Source organism: Macaca thibetana, chromosome X (genome assembly GCF_024542745.1).
Source record: "Macaca thibetana thibetana isolate TM-01 chromosome X, ASM2454274v1, whole genome shotgun sequence".
Taxonomy (NCBI): Eukaryota; Metazoa; Chordata; class Mammalia; order Primates; family Cercopithecidae; genus Macaca; species Macaca thibetana.
Window position 1 is genome coordinate 68,688,910 of NC_065598.1, and position 22,659 is coordinate 68,711,568.

At 45.3% G+C, this 22,659-nt stretch overlaps 1 protein-coding gene across 1 annotated transcript in view; it reads right to left on the reverse strand.

Annotated features, from left to right (window-relative positions):
• ERCC6L (ERCC excision repair 6 like, spindle assembly checkpoint helicase) overlaps positions 1-22,158 on the reverse strand; it is a 44,153-nt gene extending 21,995 nt beyond the window's left edge. Inside the window, exon 1 of the mRNA XM_050776304.1 lies at positions 22,001-22,158. Coding sequence (XP_050632261.1) covers positions 22,001-22,068 — 68 coding nt within the window. The 5' untranslated portion in view covers positions 22,069-22,158. The remainder of the gene's footprint in view (positions 1-22,000) is intronic.
• Positions 22,159-22,659: the final 501 nt, after the last annotated feature.

Consider the following 22,659-nt stretch of genomic DNA (forward strand, 5'->3'; position numbering starts at 1 on the left):
ACCCAAATCTCAACTTTAATTGTATCTCCCAGAATTCCCATGTGTTGTGGTAGGGACCCAGGGGGAGGTCATTGAATCATGGGGGCTGGTCTTTCCCCTGCTAGTCTCGTGATAATGAATATATCTCACGAGATTTAATGGGTTTGTCAGCAGTTTCTGCTTTTGCTTCTTCCTCCTTTTCTCTTGCTGCCACCATGTAAGACGTGCCTTTCGTCTCCTGCCATGATTCAGAGGCCTCCACAGCCATGTGGAACTGTAAGTCCAATTAAACCTCTTTTTCTTCCCCATCTCGGGTATGTCTTTATCAGCAATGTGAAAACAGACTAATACAAACATTATGAATGTATTTAATGCCAGTAAACCATATACTCAAAAATGGTTAAGATGGTAAATTTTGTTATGCATATTTTAAAACAATAAAAATATTGAAGGGAAAAAAATCACGTCACCTACAAATACAGATAGTTTTACTTCTTCGTTTCCAATCTGTATGCTCTTTTTTTTTCTTTTTTCCTTTTTTCTTTCCTAATTGCCCTGGCTAGAACCTCTGCTATAGGCCGGGCACAGTGGCTCATGCCTGTAATTCCAGCATTTTGGGAGGCCAAGGTAGGTGGATCACAACAAGGTCAGGTAATCGAGACCATCCTGGCCAACATGGTGAAACCCTGTCCCTACCAAAAATACAAAAAAAAACAGCGGGCATGGTAGTGCGCACCTGTCATCCCAGCTACTCGGGACACTGAAGCAGGAGAATCACTTGAACCCGGGAGGCAGAGATTGCAGTGAGTCAAGGTTGCGCCACTGCACTCCAGCCTGGTGACACAGTGAGACTCCGTTTCAAAAAAAAAAAAAAAGAACCTCCACTATAATGTTGAATTATAATGTGAATATAAGTTGCAAGAGCAGACAAACATCCTTGCCTTGTTCCTGATATGAGTGTGGAAAGCCTTTAGTCTTTCACCATTAAGTACAATGTTAGCTATGGGATTTTTGTAGATACCTTTGATCAGGTTAGGGAAGTTACCTTTTATTCCTAGTTTGCTGAGTGTTTGTATCATGAAAGGGTGCTAGATTTTGTCAAATGTTTTTTTCTGCACCTATTGAGATAAGAAATGTGGTTTTTGTCCTTTAGTTTTTAGGCATGTTAAATTTGATATATCTATTATCAAGCAGAGACGTCAACCAAGCAATCACATATCATATATGCCGAATCACATATGCCGAACATCGGCATCACATAATCACAATCACATATGCTGAACATTGGCATCTTGGACAAACCCCTCATTCTAAAGTTCACCTTAATAAAAAACTGCCTAAATCTAAAGGGCATCAGCCCAATGGCTAAGGTCAGCATGACCATAAACCACAAATAACATCTCCAACCAGAAACATTCCAAACTCCTCCCTGACCACAGACATGCTAGCCCTAAGATAACATGCCTCCGGCCAGGAGGATGCCAGCCTTGAGATAACCCCCTCTGGCCGGAAAGATGTCTGCCCCAAGATAACCTCCCCTCCTCCCAGAGACATTCCAACCCCGCCATAAAACTTCTCCCTCACACAGAAACATTCCAAGCTTGTGATAAGCCCTCTCACCCTAAAACCAATATATACTCTTAGTCTGTAAGAGAAAGTGCTCCTGACCAAAATTGGCCAGAAACCCCTCTCAGGTTTTATCTAAAGTAAACCTGCCTCTAACTGTCGAACATTTCGTGTTTCTTTCCTCTTTCTTTGACTCTTATATTTGGTGCCGAAATCTGGAACAGGTGCTGGGGGCAGAGGCTCTCTTGCAACCCAGGAAGCAGTGGGCAATGGCAGTAAGTTAATTCCTGGATCCTGAGGGTCTCTGGCCACCCACCCTGTCTTTTCTCTCACTTCATTTTTCAAGTGATTTGCATGAGTAGGACAACTAACCTAAAGGGGACTGCGAGGCTCTGGCCAGGACTACTCCCAGCAAGTTCTTTAAACCTTCAGATCTCAGGAATCCGCCTCCAACGGCCCACAATGGGTATTTTGCTCTCTCCCCTCCTCCTCCCTTCTCTCTCTTTCTCTCTTCCTCATGTGGCTACAGCCTAAGGGGCCCTTTGCCAATTCCAACCGGAACATCCAACATTGGACACTAGTCCAGCCAACTGCTAAGATCTGCCCTCCCTTGGCTTTCCCACAGTACCAGGAAAAGTCAGGTCTGCCACCCCGGTCCTCAGAGGACCAGCAGCACTAAAAAGCTAGAAGAAATCTTGGGGATGCCCAGTTTTCATCTCAGCTTGACCGTCCTCTTTAGAAAGAGGACTCCGTGTCTCTGTCTTTCGTCTGGGAATGCCTAGAACAAAAACAGACAACCTTGGCTTCTTCTCACCAGTCCACATGGGTGCCAAACAATCCCACATTCCTACATCCTCCCCACTGGGTTGCCTCCTTCACAACCTTGCCAAACTTGGGTTACGGGGAAGCATAAAGCCAAAGCATTTAGTCTTTTATTGCAACATGGTCTGGCCCCAATACACATTAGATAATGACAGACGATGGCCCAAAAATGGCACCTTTTACTTGCAAATTCTTAGCGATCTTGACAACTTTATAACCAGGAATGGCAAATGGCAAGAGGTTCTCTACATTCAGACTTTCTTCTACCTTAGATCCCAACTCTCCCTATGTCAAGCTTGCACCCCTCATGAAGTCCTTCTTCTCAATGAAAACGCTGTCTGGTCTCTTCCTCCTCCAAAAACCCTTCCTCTGAGATCCTTTCCTGCAAAAACCCTTCCTCCAAAACCCCTTCCCTCAAAACTCCTTCCTCTGAAACCCCTTTTCACCCTGCAGATGAACCCCCTCCGTATTCCCATCCCCCTGGTTCTGCTCCTCATCCCTCCAAACCCTCCACCCCAGGGGCCCCTCCTGCCCCCAGGCCTCCAGCTCCAAACCCCACTCCTCCTCCTTATCCACCTGTTACCTGTTCAAAAGCCACCAGTCAAACCACCCCAGCCATTCTCCCTCTCCGGGAAGTATCTGGAGTTGAAGGCATTGCTCACGTTCACATCCCTTTCTCCATTTCTGATTTGTCACAAATCGAATGGCATCCAGGATCCTTCTCTGAAAATCCCTCTCACTATCACAGGGAATTCCTGCACGTAACCCAATCCTTTAATTTAACTTGGCATGATATTTATATAATTTTAACCTCCACCCTCACTCCTGATGAAAAGGAACGCATCTGGCGTTCAGCTGAAGCCTACGCAGATGAACTCCATAACCAAGCCCCTATATAAAATCCAGTGGCCAATGATGCAGTCCCCCATAGAGACCCAGCCTGGACTTACCAACAGGGAAACAATGGTATCAGGCGATGGGACCACATGATTACCTGTCTCCTCACGGGCATGAACAAAAATGCCCATAAGGCAGCTAATTACAAAAAAATCAGAGAAAGTACAAAGGAGCCCTAGGAGAATCCTGCCCTTTTCTTATGACGCCTCACTGAAGCCATGCTAAAATATAACAATCTGGATCCAAAATCTAGAGAAGGGCAAACTTTTCTCCACCTCCAATTTATTTCCCAATCTGCCCCAGATATCCGGAAAATATTATAAAAATCAGAGGAAGTCCCCAAACATTTCAGCAAGATCTCCTAAATGTGGCCTTCTGTGTCTTCTTTTTTTTTTTTTTTTGCTCTTGTTGCCCAGGCTGGAGTGCAATGGCATGATCTTGGCTCACTGCAACTTCCGCTGCCCAGGTTCAAGGGATTCTCCTGCCTCAGCCTCCCAAGTAGCTGGGATTACAGGCATGCGCCACCCCACCCAGCTAATTTTGTGTTTTTAGTAGAGACAGGGTTTCGCCATGTTGGTCAGTCTGGTCTCAAACTCCTGACCTCAGGTGATCCACCCACCTTGGCCTCCCAAAGTGCTAGGAGGCCTTCCGTGTCTTTTAACAACAGAGATGAGGAACAAAAAATTCAAAAAGACAAACATCTCCGGTTAAAATACCAGATGCTCGCCTCTGCTGTCCAAAGGTCAGTTACACAAAAGCCTCCTGACAACCCCAAGGGAAACTCCCTCACCTATCTGGAAGTGTCACCCTGAAGTACCACATCAGGGTTCCAACATGGCAACCCTGGACACTAGGCAAAGGCTTGTCCTAAACCCTGGCCCCCTACCAAACCGTGCCCAACTTGTGGTCTTTGGGGACACTGGAAAATGGACTGCGCCCAATGGGTACACCCTCCCTGTTCGAGTGCGGCTCATAATGAGGCCCCCCGACTATCACAGGAGGAAATCTCTTCACTGCTGGCACTGACAACGGAAGATTGAGGGTGCCTGGAATCCTTCACCCCCACGTCCAGTGAGTCCATGGAACCCAGGGTAATTAGGACGGTATCCAGTAAGATTATTTCCTTTCTCCTGGATACTGGGGCGAGCCTATCAGTATTAACTGAATATCAAGGCCCACTAGAATGTTCATCAGTCTCTGTTGATGGCATGAAGGACATACAAGAAACTCCATACAAAACACTGCCTCTATACTGCTCATTTTGGGGAGTCACCCTCACTCACTCTTTCTTGGTCATTTTTCATTGTCCCACTCCTTTACTAGGAAGGGACATCCTATACAAACTAGGGGGAATCATTCATTTATCAGCCCTACAGCAAAGCCTAACCCCTTACTTATTATTATATCAAGAACAAAACCCCTCCTCAGACACTCCACATCAAATAGACTTAAAACCCAAATTCCTGGCTCACGCCTGTAATCTCAGCACTTTGGGAGGCCGAGGCGGGTGGATCGCCTGAGGTTGGGAATTTGAGACCAGCCTGACCATGGAGAAACCCCGTCTCTACTAAAAATACAAAATTAGCCGGGCCTGGTGGTGCATGCCTGTAATCCCAGCTACTCGGAGGCTGAGGCAGAAGAATCGCTTGAATCCAGGAGGTGGAGGCTGCGGCAAGCCAAGATCATGCTATTGCACTCCAGCCTGAGCAACAAGAGCAAAATTCCGTCTCAAAAAACAAACAAACAAAAAACACTCAAATTCCTCAGCCAGGTAAATCCTACAGTATGGAACGACGACTCCCCCATAATGGCTACCCACCATTCTCTAATTCAAATCTCACTAAGGATCCTAAGTGCTACACAGTGGTCCCACAATATCTCCTCAACCCTAATGGATTACGGGGACTCAAGCCCATCATCTCCTGACTTTTGGCTGCCAATATTTTAATCTCCACCCATTCTCCCCATAATACTCCTATTCTCCCAATCAAAAACCCAGATGGCTCCTATAGACTGGTTCAGGATTCGTGACAAATCAACTCCACTGTTGTTCCTTTTATCCTATTGTTCCCAAAACCCTACACCCTCCTATTGCAAATTCCTCCCAACACTAGCCATTTCTCAGTATTGCACCTCAAGGATGCTTTTTTTTTTTTTTTTTTAACTATTCCTCTATATCCCTCCTGTCAAAACCTTTTTGCTTTCACTTAGACTGACCCTGACACAGGCTACTCTCAACAACTCACCTGCACTCTCCTCCCCCAGGGGTTTAGGGGCAGCCCTCACTATTTCGGTCAGGCACTTCAATTAGACCTCTCCCAACTACATCTACAACCTAGCATCTTGCTTCAGTACATGGATGATTTACTTCTTTGCAGCCCCTCTCTAGAACATTGTATTCAACACACCACCAGGCTTTTAAATTCTTTGGCTGAATGCAGGTACCAGGTGTCCAAAAAGAAGGCCCAATTAACCTCTCCAAAAGTCTCATACCTAGGATTAATCGTAACTCGAAATACACGAGAAATTCCGCCAGCATGAAAGCAAAGCATTCAACAAATCCCAAACAAAAAGGGACTTATTTTCTTTCCTCGGATTAGTGGGATTTTTCTGATTATGGACAGGAAATTTTGCCATTATCACTAAACTCCTTTATGAACACACAAAAGGCAATCTTGACCAACCACTCACTCCCACCCAGCCCTTTATCATGCTTTCTCTCACCTAAAATGTGCCTTATTATAGGCCCCTGCTCCACGCCTTCCAAACCCCCTGAGATCCTTTCATCTATATTCACACAGTTCTCATAATCAGGCCCTTGGACTATTAGCCCAACCCGTGGGAGACTCCCTCCAACCAGTAGGATATTTTTCAAAACAACTAGACCCCATTTACAAAGGCTGGCCCCTTTGCTTAAACATTTTGGTCACAGCCTCTCTAATTATCCCTGAGGCACAAAAACTCACATTCTACAAACCCCTTCAGGTATTTTCTTCTCAGTCTGCAAAATATACTCAGCCATAAGGCGCTAAGCTCCATCTCATCCTCCCACATTCAGGCTTTACATTCAACTCTCCTTCAACCCTCTATCTCTCTTCATAGATGCTCCCCGCTTAATCCTGCCACTCTTTTGCCTTCAGTACCAATTTTAGACCCTGACCAACACTCATGCTTTAATTGAAAGTTCTCTTACCATATTTCACCCCCTTACTTCCACTCACATAAAGGAAGCCCCAGATTGATTTATAGATGGCAGTGCATCAAAAAACCCTTCCCTCCAAGCAGGGTATGCCATCATTGAGGGATATCATAATGATACCCACCTAGAAGAATCATAGAGGCTGCCCCCTTGCCTTTGGGCACATCCTCCCAAAAAGCAGAATTAGTTGCCCTAATAAGAGCACTAACCCTAGCAAAAAGTACACAAGTTAATATATACACCAATTCTAAATATGCCTATAACACCATCCATTCCAATGCCCAAATTTGGAGCAAGCGGGGCTATCTCACAGCTACGAGATTTCCTATCATTAATGGAAAACTAATCCATCATTTACTAAAGGCAGCTTTACTTCCAGAAAAGGTTGCAGTTATCCATTGCAAAGGACATCAATCAGATAAAAACCACATTTCAATAGGAAACCGTGAGGCTGACTATTGGGCAAAACAAGCCTCAACCAACCATCCAATCCCCCAATACCTATTTCCCCTCATACAACATATTGTTATGCCCAGACCGTTTGTTCCCCAAAGAAGACCACCAGAGTCCAGAGTCAAAGCCAAGCGGCAAGGATCTTTACTGCAAGTTCGAACTTGGTCCCTCCATTCCACAGCATACAAGAGGGCCCCGAACAATGCGAGTGCTTGCTTTTTTATAGCCCGAAAGTTACAGGGGAACAAAGGAATTCTTTTGGTTCCCGCGCTTTCAGTAAAACTTTGAACGGCTGTCTCCTTATCGGAGACTTTCCAGGTGGTGTTTGTACTGGGCTCAGGAAGTTTGAGAGATATATGGCGATATGTGGTGGGATGGGAGGATGGGATATGTTTGTACTGGGCTCAGGAAGTTTGAGAGATATATGGCGATATGTGGTGGGATGGGAGGATGGGATGTGTTTGTACTGGGCTTGTTTGTTTTGAGCCCGGGGCTGAGGAATGTGCCCGGCTCCTTTCAATATCCCCTTCCTTTTATCCAGAACACCAAATACAGCAACTAATCACGGCGGGGGCACAAGTCAAACCCCCATACTGGTTGGTACAAAACAAATTAGTCCCACCTGACCTTGAAAAAAACTACTCTTTTATGGAACATTCACAACCTCTTCCATATTAGCCATTCCCCTCAGCAACATTTCTTAAGCTCCCATATACACATAACCCCAGATATAAAGGAAGAGCTAAAGACCATTTCCCATCAGTGTTCTATTTGCCAAAAGGCTTCATCCCACTCCAACACTAAACCCCTTTCTTTCCCAACCCATCAAGCCAGGGGACACCTTCCAGGACAGGATTGGCAAATTGATTTTACCCATATGCCCCCAGTTAAAAAGGTTCGATTTCTTCTAGTTCTCATCAATACCTTTTCAGGATGGGTTGAGGCTTTTCCCACAACCAACAAACGGGCTTCTACTGTCACCTCCAAATTAATAACGGAAATCATACCCAGGTTCGGGGTGCCTCTCTCTTTTCAATCCGACAATGGTCCTGAATTCATCTCTGAATTACTCAACACTTGCACAATCTCTACAAATCACCTGGAAGCTATATATCCTCTATTGACCTCAATCTTCAGGAGAAGTTGAAAAAATGAATGGTATTCTAAAAACCACCCTCACCAGGTACTCACTCCAAACACATAAAGACTGGGTTACACTTTTACCTTTGGCCCTTCTAAAAATGTGGGTGCTCCCACATAAACCCTTAATGCTCAGCCCCTTTGAACTCATGTATGGGAAACCACTGGCCCCTTTTGTTCCACCTCAGGGTCAAACGACACCTCTACCAACTCCCCTTGTTTCCCCTCTTCTGTATACTATCCGCCATTTCATTTGGGAATATGCTGACAAACACCTGCCATAACCCATCACTGACTCCTCTAATTCCTTCCTACAGCCAGAAGACTAGGTTCTCATAAAAGATCCCAGTCCTACCCCCAATTCCCCCCTCACACCTAAATGGAAGGTGTAAAAAGTAAAGTAGAGGTTCCTCTTCAAAGACTTTCCTCCCCATCTAATTAGGAATAAATAGTAACTTCTCTTAGGAGCAAAATTTATTCAAAGACCTGTGCTAACATTCTTAAATATTGGCTAGCCATAATAAAGAAATCAATGTGCTTTATGTTCTTAGCTCCCACAATTTAGCCTAAGTATTTGCCCTGGCATGCTTATACTGGTCCAAGCAAGCATTAGGTCATAGCCTGTTCCTCTTCCTTATTTGAAGGTGTTTTTACCTTTCTTGGCATTCCACAAGTTACTTCCTCCTTCCTTTGTTCTCCTCTGCCTTTGCCTCTTCTAAAAAGTTCTAAGTTGCTAGCCAATCGGGACAAATACAGAATGTGAGGTCCCATTCCAGCCAATGGAAACTGGACACAGCAGTAGGGTGGACGCGTCAGGTTATAAATGACCCTGTCTCCTTTGTTGGGTGTACTCTCATGGCAAAACTGCTGGCGAGTGTGCCCTTTCTGCAGAAAGTAAAAATGGCCTTGCTGAGGAAATTAAATTTATGTTCAAGTGCTATTTCTTTATGGCACCAGGGAACAAGCATTTCTAACAAAGGGACCTTACCAAATCATTCTTACCACACCCACAGCAGCAAAACTCCAGGGACTCCCCAACTGGTTTCATTATACTTCTCTCAAGAAAACAGACTTCCCTTTGCCACATACCCAAACAACCAAATCTAAAACCCCTTCAGCCTTCTCTTGTGTCTCCACAGGACCCACTTCCCTTTGCCTCACCTGAATCTCAGATGAAAAGGAAGAGAAATTCACCGCTTATGTCTCTTTCTCTCCTAAACTTTCATTGCTTCCTAATCAACCTTGTTATAGACCTTCAGCGGTACCCCTACGAAACTCCCATTATATATCCTGATCAGCTCTTTACTGTTCTATGGGACCTATGGCTTCAAGGAACTTTCCAGGACTTTACTCTTACCCAAATAACCTTTTTCTCTTTTTGCTTTTTTTTTTTTTCCAATATAAATACCCTAAGTACATCAACCTCACTAATACAACCACTTCTCACTGCTCTCAAGCTCGAACTATAAACCTTACACAATCCCTCTCGCTGCGAGCTAACTCTTCCTTTGCTCCCAAATGCTGGACGTTCTTATCGCTGTCTTCCTCAGCTTACACAGCCCTTCCTGCACCCCTTCATGACCTTTTAGCAGGGAGCATAACCCTAATGTATACACTCCAAAAGGGAGCTTCCTTTCTTGAAAGAGCTGACACCCTGGTCGGCAATTATCCTACTTCCAGGACTAATCAGGCTAACAAATTATTTCAAGCCTATTACAACTCCCTGCAATGCCTCAAGCCCCAAGACTCTCCCATTAAAGGGCCTATAACTAAATACACCCTCTTTTACAACAAGCTTCACTTTGCTTTTCAGCCTCTGAAGGAAATCTCCCTGTAGGATCCTTAACACTTAACCAATGCAACCATACTATCATTATTAAACACCCCGACCATCAAACTAAGAGTTAACTACCCAGTATCACCTGAAGCAAATGGAGCATTTCTGTAACTGGCTCATTTGACAGCCTCTCTCTCAGCCAATGCCACTGGCCTAACTTGTGCTGTCCCTGGTGCCCACTTTTTTCCATGGCTCAATATAACGATGCAACATCCTATTGCATTAAATGTGTAAAAAGTAACTCTTCCTATATTTCTACTCTAGTAGGTGTCTCCCTGGCCCCCCTCCTTGTCCATTTGGAGTAACGAACCACAGGAAAGAAAAAACACTCCATATTTAGTTCACCTATTCTCTTTCTATATCTCTGCCTGTATACACGACAAAGGCCTGTTCTTCTTGTGTGGTACCAACACATACCTTTGTCTCCCTACCAACTGGACTGGAACCTGTACCCTAGTTTATCTATCTCCCTCCATTGGACTTGTTCCTCCTAATCGACCTTTGCCCATCCCATCCATCCAATATGTTAGAAAAGGAAGGGCCATACACTTCATTCCCTTAATAGCCACCTTGGGTATAACCTCTGGACTTGGATTGAGAGCGAGCGGATTAGCCACTTCCATAACATACTTTAAGGCTCTTTCAACAGAACTACAGGACTCGTTAGAAGACACAGCCCAAAGCCTTATAAAAGTCCAAGACCTTGGCCAGGGGCGGTGGCTCACGCTTGTAATCCCAGCACTTTGGGAGGCTGAGGCGGGTGGATCACCTGAGGTCAGGAGTTCGAGACCAGCCATGGCCAACATGGTAAAACTCCGTCTCTACTAAAAATACCAAAAAAATTAGCTGGGCGTGGTGGTGCATGCCTGTAATCCCAGCAACTCGGGACACTGACGCAGAAGAATTGCTTGAATCCAGGAGGTGGAGGTTGCAGTGAGCCGAGATCCGCACCACTGCACTCCAGCCTGGGCAACAGAGCAAGAATCCGTCTCAAAAAAAAAAAAAAGCCCAAGACCAACTAGACTCTTTGGCTGGCGTAGTCCTCCAAAACAGACGGGGACTAGATCTTATAATAGCTGAAAAAGAAAGAGGGATTCTGCCCCTCATGAGGTGAGGAATGTTGTTTCTACCTCAACCAATCAGACCTAGTAAGAGACGCTGCTGAAAAACTTAAAGAAAGGACTAAAACGCTAAGGGAATATCAAAACAACAAAATAGATTCTTGGTTTGGGAACAAAATCATAGCATGGGTCATCCCATTCCTGGGACTAATATTCTTACCCTGCCTAATTAACCTTTTTCAAAGATTTTTTTTTTTTTTGAGACGGAGTCTTGCTCTGTCTTCCAGGCTGGAGAGCAGTGGCACCGCAATATTGGCTCACTGCCACCTCCACCTCACGGGTTCAAGCGGTTCTTCTGCCTCAGCCTCCCGATTAGCTGGGATTACAGGCATTCGCCACCATGCCTGGCTAATTTTTGTATTTTTGGTAGAGAAAGGGTTTCACCATGTTGACCAGGCTGGTCTCGAACTCCTGACCTCAGGTGATCTGCCTGCCTTGGCCTCCCAAAGTGCTGGGATTACAGGTGTGAGCCACCACACGTGGCCAAAGATTTTTGACTGACAGGATCATGGCCATTTCACAGACAACTACCCCAAAACATCTACACACAGCAATGCTCCCACAGTCAACCAGAGACCAGAAAACTCTCCGTCCCCTCAACAGCAGGAAGTAGCCAGAAAGAACACACTGTCCCTCCTCCTTTTTATAACTATAGAGTCTGGATTGACAGAGCAGGAGCATCGCCATCTTAGACAAGTCCCTCATTCTAAAGTTCACTTAATAAAAAACCACCTAAATCCAAAGGGCATCAGCCTAATGGCTAAGGTCAGCACGACCATAAACCACAAATAACATCTCCAACCAGAAACATTCTGTCAAAATAAAGCTCAGAGTCTTAAGGAAATTGAGCACTCAAACAAAGGATTTTCAGTAAAGCAATTTTTACTTCTGCACAGAGGGGTGCTTCTCCTTGGCCAGTCACCATGAGAGCACACCAGAACAAAGGGGAACAAGAGCCTTTATTCCTGATGCAAATCCTGCCCCTGTGCCTTTTCCCCATTGGCTGGAATCAGGCCACACAATCTAAACTAGCCCCAGTTGGCTAAACATTTGAACTTTCTTTAGATAAGATGGGCACATAGGGCGAGAGGGGAAAGGGGAAAGGGGTGTCTGCAATGAGCTAGAGAGCTAGTCTTCTTTCCAAATAAGGAAAGGAATGTGAGCTGGTACTGTGGCATGTCTGCGCATGTAACAAAGGCAGATAGGAAGGACAGAGGAGAAAAGGGAAGGCAGGGGTGGGGGGGTGCAGGGTACTATGAATTAAAGAATAAAGGATTGATCAGGCTATTTGAAGAGCAACTTCATCATATCCCACAATTCCAAACTCCTCCCTGACCAGAGACATGCTAGCCCCAAGATAACTCCCGTCCAGCCAGGAAGATGCCAGCCTTGAGATAACACCCCTCGGCCGGAAAGATGTCTGCCCCAAGATAACCTCCCCTCCTCCCAGAGACATTCCAACCCTCACACAGAAACTTCTCCCTCACACAGAAACATTCCAAGCTTGTGATAAGCCCCCTTACCCTAAAACCAATATATATTCTTAGTCTGTAAGAGAAAGCACTCCTGACTAAAAAAAAAAAAATCGGCCAGAACCCTTCTCAGGTTTTATCTAAAGTAAACCTGCCTTTAACTGTCAAGCCGCATTTTGTGTTTCTTTCCTCTTTCTTTAACTCTTACAAGTGTGGGCAAGGATGTGGTGAAAAGGGAACACTTGTATACTGTTGGTACTATTATAAATTAGCATGGACATTCTGGGCTGGGCATGGTGCTTCACGCCTGTAATCCCAGCACTTTGGGAGGCCTAGGGTGGGCAGATCGCTTGAGCTCAGGAGCTCGAAACCAGCCTGGGCAACATGACAAAATCCCATCTCTACTGAAAATACAAAAAATTAGCCAGGCATGGTGGCACGCACCTGTGGTCCCAGCTACTTGGCAGGCTGAGGTGGGAGGATTGCTTGAACTCAGGAGCCCCAAGCTTCAGTGAGCCGAGATCACGCCACTGCACTCCAGCCTGGGTGACAGAGGGAGACCCTGTCTCTAAATAAATAAATGCGTACATAAGTATGGCCATTCTGGAAAACAGTGCAGAGGTTCCTCAAAAAACTGAAAATAAAGTTACCATATGATCCAGCAATCTCACTTCTGGGTACTTCCAAAGGAACTGAAATCAGTATATTGAAGAGATACCTACACTCCCATGTTCATTGCAGCATTATTCATAGGAGCCAAGAAAAGGAAACAACCAAAGTAGCCATCAACAGGATGAATGGATTTTTAAAATGTGGTATATACACACAATGAAAAATTCTTCAGCCGTTAAAAGGCAGGAAATTCTGATTTGCAACAACATGAATGAACCTAGAGGACATTTTGCAAGGTGAAATAAACCAGGCACGGAGAGACAAATACTCCATGATCTGGTTTATACATGGAATCTAAAAAAGAAGTAGAGAGTAGAATAGTAGTTACCAGAGGCTGGGGGGATAGGGGTAGATGGGGAAAGGAGAAAGGTTAGTCAATGGTACAAAGTTTCAGTTAAACAGGAGGAATAGGTTCTAGTGATCTACTGCACAGCATGGTGACTATTATTAATCATAATGAATTATATATTTCAAAATAGCTAAAAGAATGAATCTTTTTTTTTTTTTTTGAGACAGGGTCTCCCTCTGTCACCAGCCTGCAGTGCAGTGTGCCATAATCTCAGGTCACTGCAGCCTCCACCTCCTGGGTTCATACGATTCTCCTGCCTCAGCCTCTCGAGTAGCTGGGACTATAGATGCGCACCACCACACCCAACTAATTTTTGTGTTTTTAGTAGAGACAGAGTTTTGCCATGTTGGCCAGGCTGAAGAATGGATTTTAAATTTTTTCACCACAAAGAAATGATAAGTATTTGAGGTGATGGATATGTTAATTAGCCTGATTTGATCATTCCACAAGGTATACATGCATTGAAACATCACATTGTACCCCACAAATATATACAATTATTGTTAAAATAATTGTATAATTATTGGTTAAAAATAAAACTGACCAAGTGCAATGGCTCATGCCTGTAATCCCAGCACATTGGGAAGCCAAGGCAGAAAGATCATTTGAGTCCAGGAGTTCAAGATTACAGTGAACTATGATGGCACCACTGTACTCCAGCCTAAGTGACAGAGCAAGACCCTGTCTCCAAAAAAATAGAAATAAAACTGTACCCCATAAACATGTATAATTATGTGTCAATTATAAATAAACCCAAAAACTTTAAAAATAAAACATAAAATAAAATAATGCCAAAGTAAAAGGTTTACTAAAAAAATATGAAAGTTCTCAGCACAGAGATGAGATTTAAAGCCAAGAACCTGGATAAGATCACCCAAGGAAGGAGTACTTAAAAAAAAAAAAAAAAAAAAGACAGCTGACATGGTGGCTCATGCCTGTAATCCCAGCACTTTGGGAGGCCAAGGCAGGTGGATCACTTGAGCTCAGGAGTTCGAGACCAGCCTGGGCAACATAGCCAGACCCTGCCTCAAAAAAAAAAAAAAAAAAGACATGGCATTCCAACATTAAGATCATCTATAGAAGAATTCCAGCTAATGAGTACACAAAGAATGGTGAAACTAGAAAATCACGACTTTGCGGCCAGTCTTGGTGGCTCATGTCTGTAATCCCAGCACTTGGGGAGGCCGAGGCGGGCAGATCACCTGAGGTCAGGAGTTCGAGACCAGCCTGGCTAACATGACGAAACCCCGTTTCTACTAAAAACACAAAAAATTAGCCAGGCATGGTGGCACCCACCTGTAATCCCAGTTACTCGGGAGGCTGAGGTAGGAGAATCACTTGAACCCAGGAGGTGGAGGTTGCAGTGAGCTGAGATCGCGTCATTGTACTCCAGCTTGGGCAACAAAAGCGAAACTCCATCTCAGAAAAGAAAATCACCACTTTGTAATCTCTAATAACTGATTTGACCCTTTGGGAGGCTGAGGCAGGTGGATCACTTGAGACTCGGAGTTCAAGACGAGCCTGGGCAACATAGGGAGACCCCAACTCTTTAAAAAAAAATGATTTGAGCAATAGTTATCAATGGATTAAAGGCTGATGGGTTGGTTGGGAACGGGATATTCACAGCATGCTAAGATATCCTAAATGTGTTACTTCCTCATCATAAGGGGGAAATGCAACTTTGCAAAGGAGGGATCAGATTGGAATCACTGAACCCATTGGTCAACCTTAGCATTACTGAAAGTAGGAAAGTCAGACATTATATGCTTCCTGATATGACCCAACATAGGTACACAGCCTTCCCTATAAAGTATTCATGCCAAAAATATTGAAGCTTAATCTTATCAAGCCTTTAGTTTAAATTATAGGAGACAGAACAAACTAATGACACTACAAGGAAGCCATCACGCTGTAATTCAAATCATTGTCATAGAAAATGGAAGGGAGGGGAGAACTGTTCTAGATTAGAAGTTCAAGAAACATAACACCCAAATGAAGTTGTAGACCTTCTTTGGATCCTGATAGACCATTCAAAAAATTTGAGGCTGGGCACGGTGGCTCATGCCTGTAATCACAGCACTTTGGGAAGCCGAGGCAGGCGAATCACTAAGTCAGGAGTTCAGGACCAGCCTGGCCAACATGGTGAAACCCTGTCCCTAGTAAAAATACAAAAAATTAGCTGGGCGTGGTGGCGGGTGCCTGTAATCCCAGCTACTCCGGAGGCTGAGGCAGGAGAATCGCTTGAACCCAGGAGGCAAAGTTTACAGTGAGCCTAGATTGCGCCACTGCACTCCAGCCCGGGCAACACTGCAAGACTCTGTCTCAAAAAAAAAAAAAAAAAAAAATTGAATATGGACTATGTATTAGATGATATCAACGAATTCATTTATTTTGTTAGGTGTGATATGGCATGGTACTTTTGTAAGAATATGATTTTTTTTTTTTTTTTGACCAGGCAAGGGGGCTCATGCCTGTAATCCCAGCACTTTGGGTGGCCGAGGCAGGTGGATCACCTGAGGCCAGGAGTTCGAGGCCAGCCTGGCCAACATAGTGAAACCCCATACTAAAAATACAAAAATTAGCTGGGCGTGGTGGCAGGTACCTGTAATCCCAGCTACTCGGGAGGCTGAGGCAGGAGAATCGCTTGAACCCAGGAGGCAAAGTTTACAGTGAGCCTAGATTGCGCCACTGCACTCCAGCCCGGGCGACATTGCAAGACTCTGTCTCAAAAAAAAAAAAAAAAAAAATTTGAATATGGACTATGTTTTAGATGATATCAACGAATTCATTTATTTTGTTAGGTGTGATATGGCATGGTAGTTTTGTAAGAATATGATTTTTTTTTTTTTTTTGACCAGGCAAGGGGGCTCATGCCTATAATCCCAGCACTTTGGGAGGCCGAGGCAGGTGGATCACCTGAGGCCAGGAGTTCAAGGCCAGCCTGGCCAACATAGTGAAACCCCATACTAAAAATACAAAAATTAGCCGGGCGTGGTGGCAGTTGCCTGTAATCCCAACTACTTGGGGAGCTGAAGCAGAGAATCACTTGAACCCGGGAGGCGGAGGTTGTGGTGAGCTAAGATTGCGCTTCTGCACTCCAGCCTGGGCAACAGAGCAAGACTCCGTGTTAAAAAAAAAAAAAAAAAAAGAATATGTTTGTTGTTTTTAAGGAACATATACTTAAGTATTTCAGCGTGAAATGTCCTATCTGGGGATTTAAATTACCTTAGAAGATACGAGGAGGAATATCAACAGAATCTGAAGCAGCAGTCAGTGAGGTAGGAAGAAAATACAGAGAGCAAGGGCTCCTTGAAAGACTAATGAATCATGTGTTTCATGGAGAAGTGATCAACTTCGTCAAGTACTAGTGGTCTAGGTTGACGAAGATTGAGAATTGACTGTTGGATTTTGTTATGTGAATCTCATTGGTGACTTTGATAAAAGCAGTTTGAGTAAAGTGATGGGGTGAAAACCTGATTGGGACGAGTTCAACAGAAGTTAGGAGGAAAGAAATAGGAAATGACAAGTGTAGACAATGATATTGACACCTGGAATTTTGCAGTAAAGGAAAGAGAAGAAATGGAGGAATAACTGGAAAGGAAAATAGGATCAAGAGAGGATTTTTTTTTAACAGTGAAAGAATTGGTGGGGCCGGGCGCGGTGGCTCACGTCTGTAATCCCAGCACTTTGGGAGGCCGAGGCGGGTGGATCATGAGGTCAGGAGTTCGAGACCATCCTGGCTAACATGGTGAAACCCCGTCTCTACTAAAATTACAAAAAATTAGCCGGGCGTGGTGGCGTGCGCCTGTAGTCCCAGCTACTTGGGAAGCTGAGGCAGGAGAATGGCATGAACCCGGGAGGCAGAGCGGAGCTTGCAGTGAGCCAAGATTGTGCCAATGCACTCCAGCCTGGGCGACAGAGCGAGACTCCGTCTCAAAAAAAAAAAAAAAAAAAAAAGAATTGGTGGGTTGAAGTCCTTATACCAGTGAGTGACAAGGGATGAGATCTTTTGCACAAATGGAGGGGTTGTGCTAGAAGCAGAGAGTTCATCCATACTAACAGGATAGAAGGCAAAGAACACAGGGGGAATAATGCTGGGAAGTAGGTCGATAAGGGAGAAGCTCCTGGAAACTCTTCTGATTGCTTCTATCAACCCAGTGAAATTGGAAGCAAGAGAGATGAGGGAGAGGTGTTGAGGGTCTGAAAAGCAAGAAGGTGTGAAACAGGCCTCTAGTAGAATGGATGAGTGAATACATTAAAGAAATGTAATATGATTGCCAGGCAGCATGAAGGGCCTGTTTGACATTAATATTGACAGGTTTCAAGTAAGACCAGTCAGCATGATTGTTTATTCAACCATGTTCATCTCCGAGGGCCAGAGTTGGATTTAGCAAAATGTATTAGTTTCCTATTGCTGCTGTTACAAATCATCACAAATATTAAAACAACACATAGTATTATCTTTTATCTTACAGGTTATATCTTGCAGGTTATATAGGTTAGAAGTCTGACACAGGTCTCACTGGGCTAAAATTAAGGTTGAAGCAGGGCTATGTTCCTTTCTGGAGGCTCTAGGGGGAGAATGTGCTTCTTGACTTTTCCAGCTTCCAGAGGCCATACACATTCCTTGGCTCATAGCCCCTTCCCCCATCTACCAAGTCAGGTAGAACAGGTTGAGTCCTTTTCACCCTGCATCACTATGACCTCTTCTTCTGCCTCCCTCTTCCACTTTTTTTTTTTTTTTTTTTTTTTTTTTGAGATGGAGTTTCACTCTTGTAGCCCAGGCTGGAGTGCAACAGCGCAATCTCGGTTCACTGCAACATCCACCTCCTGGGTTGGAGCAATTCTCCCACCTCAGCCTCCTGGGTAGCTGGGATTACAGGCGTGTGCCACCACGCCCAGCTTATTTTTGTATTTTTGTAGAGACAGGGTTTCATCACATTGGCCAGGCTGGTCTCGAACTTCTGACCTCAGGTGATCCACCCACCTTGGCCTCCCCTAGTGCTGGGATTACAGGCATGAGCCACCACACCCAGCCCCTCTTCTACTTTTAAGCACCCTGTGATTACACTGGGCTTACCCAGATATTCCAATTTCCCTATTTTAGGGTCAGCTGGTTAGCGACCTTAATTCCTCTCTACCATATGAGGGTAACATATTTACAGGGTTCAGAAATTAGTATGTGGATATTCTTGGGAGGCCATTACTCTGCTTACCATACGAAGGCTATGGTCTTGCCAAGCCAGTATAATGAAGTGTGAAAGAGAAAAAAAATAAGTTAAAGTTGTATACAAGGAAGCCTCCACAATTATTGACTCTGAACTTCAAACTATGTAAGGAGAGAAGTGAGAACCTGAGGGGTGTGCAACAGTGAAAAAATGGAATCAATGAACTATAGGTCCCAACGATACCAAACAGTTGTTGGAACTGGTGTTCTAGAGGATGGAGAGTAGAATGCTTGAACGGTGGTATAATAATGGAAGTGTAATAAAAAGTCTGATTCTGCTGGGCATGGTGGCTCATACCTGTAATCCCAGTGCTTTGGGAGCCTGAGGTGGGAGGATCACTTGAGCCTAGGAGTTCAAGACCAGCCTGGGCAACACAGTGAGACTCCATCTCTACAAAAATCTGTTTTTTTTTTTTCTGAGACAGAGTCTTGCTCTGCTGCCCAGGCTGGAGTACTGCCCAGGCTGGAGTGCAGTGGCGCAATCTCAGCTCGCTGCAACCTCCGCCTCCCAGGTTGAAGCAATTCTGCCTCAGCCTCCCAAGTAGCTGGGATTACAGGTGCCTGCCACCACGCCTGACTAATTTTCGTATTTTTAGTAGAGACGGGGCTTCACCATGTTGGCCAGACTGGTCTTGAACTCCTGACCTTGTGATCTACCCACCTCGCCCTCCCAAAGTGATTACAGGCATGAGCCACTGTGCCCAGACTACAGAAATCTTTTAAAAATTAGACAAGTGGCCGGGCGCGGTGGCTCAAGCCTGTAATCCCAGCACTTTGGGAGGCCGAGACGGGCAGATCACGAGTTCAGGAGATCGAGACCATCCTGGCTAACACGGTGAAACCCCGTCTCTACTAAAATACAAAAAAAATTAGCCGGGCGAGGTGGCGGGCGCCTGTACTCCCAGCTACTCGGGAGGCTGAGGCAGGAGAATGGCGTGAACCCGGGAGGCGGGGCTTGCAGTGAGCTGAGATCCGGCCATTGCACTCCAGCCTGGGCAACAGAGCTAGACTCCGTCTCAAAAAAAAAAAAAAAAAAAAATTAGACAAGCTTGGTGGCACACACCTCTGGTATATGTTTACATGTACAGTAAGTCCTCAGTTAACGTGGTCAGTAAGCTCTTGGCAACTGCAACTTTAAGCAAAATGACGCACAGCAGGTCCTTGAATGACACTGGTTCATTCAATATCATTTTGCTGCAACACTGATGAGAAAAAAATTGGTTTTGCTATGTCATTTCACTTAAAGTCAGTTTCCAAGAACCTATGGACAATGTTAAATGAGGACTTACTGTATATACACGCACACACATCTTTGCCCACTCATGTAAGTGTATCTGTAGAAGAAAATACTACAAGTCCTAGCTTCAAAAGTAAAACTATGTATCTTAACTTTTGAATTGACTCATATAGCTCATCACACACCAGCCTGAGAGAATATAAATAAATGCTTACTCACACTATTGACTTTATTAAAATCTGGCATGGTGTTCTTGAATAGCAATTTTAAATACACATTCCCTAAGATACAGCACTCTGAATTCCAAAGTGTACACTCAGTTATAAAGTGCACAAAAATTCACAAAAAGGCTGCCTATTACAACAAAAGTAAAACGGCAAACAATTGGAAATATCTAAATGAAAGGCCTGGCATGGTGGCTCACGTCTGTAATCTCAACCCTTTGGGAGGCTGAGGCAGGAGGACTGCTTGAACTCAGGAGTTCGAGACCAGCCTGGACAACATGGCAAGACCCTGTCTCTACTAAAAATACGAAAAAATACTTTGGGAGGCCGAGGCAGGTGGATCACGAGGTCAGGAGATCGAGACCATCCTGGCTAACACGGTGAAACCCCATCTCTACTAAAAATACAAAAAATTAGCTGGGCGTGGTGGCGGGCACCTGTAGTATCTGCTACTCGGGAGGCTGAGGCAGGAGAATGGTGTGAACCCGGGAGGCAGAGCTTGCAGTGAGCTGAGATCGTGCCACTGCACTCCAGCCTGGGTGACAGAGCGAGACTCTGTCTCAAAAAAAATAAAATAAAATAGCTGGGTGTGGTGGTGTGCACCTGTGGTCCCAGCTACTAGAGATGCTGAGGTGGGAAGATCGCTTGAGCCCCGGGGGATGGAAGTTGCAGTGAACTGAGTTAGAGATCGAGCCACTGCACTCCAGCCTGGGTGACAGAGCCAGACCCTGTCTCTAAAAAAACATATAAAACAACAATAATAAGATAATAAATTGACTGGGCATGGTGGCACCCACCTGAAGTCCCAGCTACTAGGGAGGCTGGGGCAGAAGGACTGCTTGAGCCCAGGAGTTCCAGGCTGCAGTGAACTATGATCAGGCCACAGAATTCCAGTCTAGGCGACAGAGCAAGACCCTGTCTAAAAAAAATTAAAGCAGTAAAATCCACAGAGACAGAATAATGGTTGCTAGGGGCTGAAGGGAGGGGGAAATGGGGAGTTGTTTAATGGGAGTAGTTTCAGTTTTGCCACATAAGAAAAGTTCTGGAGATGACAGACAGTTGCACAACAATATGAATGTAGTCAACACTACTGAACTGTACATTTAAAAATGGTTAAGATGATAAACTTTATTTTTCATAAAACCCAGTTTCTGCACAAAAAGATAAATTTTATGTTATGCGTACTTTACCACAATTTAAGAAAAAATTTAAATGCTCATCCCAACATTACCACGCCCCCCACCCTTAGCCAACTGGTGAATGCTAACTTATTTTTCAACGCCTAGCTCAAATGTCTCCTCTTGCCATGCCATCCCTTAGCTGACCACCCTTGTAGTTGGCCATCCCCTCTTTTATGCCAACACTATGCCCTGCACATACATTATACCTCTTACAACACTTATCAAACCTAGTAATTATTGCTTTACAAATCCGTTTCCACCACTAGATTACAAACAACTTGGGGGCGGGGACCTTGTTTTACTCATCTCTGTATCCCCTAGGCTTGGGGCTTGATAAGCTTAAAGAATCAATAAGGGCTTGATTAATTAAGGTTCTGGCTCTTACGGAGCTCATACTGCAGGGTCATCTGCCCAAAAGAAAAGGCATCGGGGTCTCCTGAGGTTTTAGAAATCTGGTCAAACATCCAGAGCTGACTCCCACACCCTACTGCGAGAAGAGTGCGAGAGCGCGCCTCAAAAGGCTGCGCCTCAACAGTTCGGGTCACCAGGGGGATCTGGGGGCCACCCCCACCTCCACCCTGGGCCAGGTCGGTTAGCTAGACCCGCCCAGCGGCCCCGACATACCTTAGGTAATGAGCAGCCTGCTCTGGGCTCAAGGCCTCGGCTTCCGGAAACCTACGGGACGCCTCCATGACCCTCGGACTGGGTTCCAGTTACCCCGGCGGGAGCTTGGAGCTTGAATTTCGCGCACTCCCGCCCCGCGCATGCTCTGTGCGCCTGTGGCGAGGGACACAGCCAACCGTCGGCCTCGCGGCCGGCCAATCCGCGACCACGCGCTGCGACGCCACCGCCTGAGCCCCGCCCATGAGGGTAGGCGCCTGCGCCTACGCGCGCCTGGAGGTAGGAGGTGACCTCTGCCTTCGAGACACGGAGTGTGCTGCGTCACTCTGTAGTCCCTTGCGTTTCAACCCAATTCAAACCATGCTGCGGCCAATTCGTTCGCGCATGCGTGTGCTATCATTGTGAGTGGAGGAGGCTGCACGATATGATCCCAGTCGTTGTGGCGACCCTTGGAGATCTCCAACGCCTGCATCCCCCAGTCAACCCCTGCCCCACATCCAGAGATACCTTCCCTTCCTTGATCGCCAGTACCTGGCACTGAACGTGCTTTGAATCCAAACACCCTGGGAGGCGTAGTCCCTGTGATTTAAACTCACATTGAAGAAGGCGCGGTGGTTCACGGCACTTTGGGAGGCCGGGGCGGGCGGATCATTTGAGGTCAG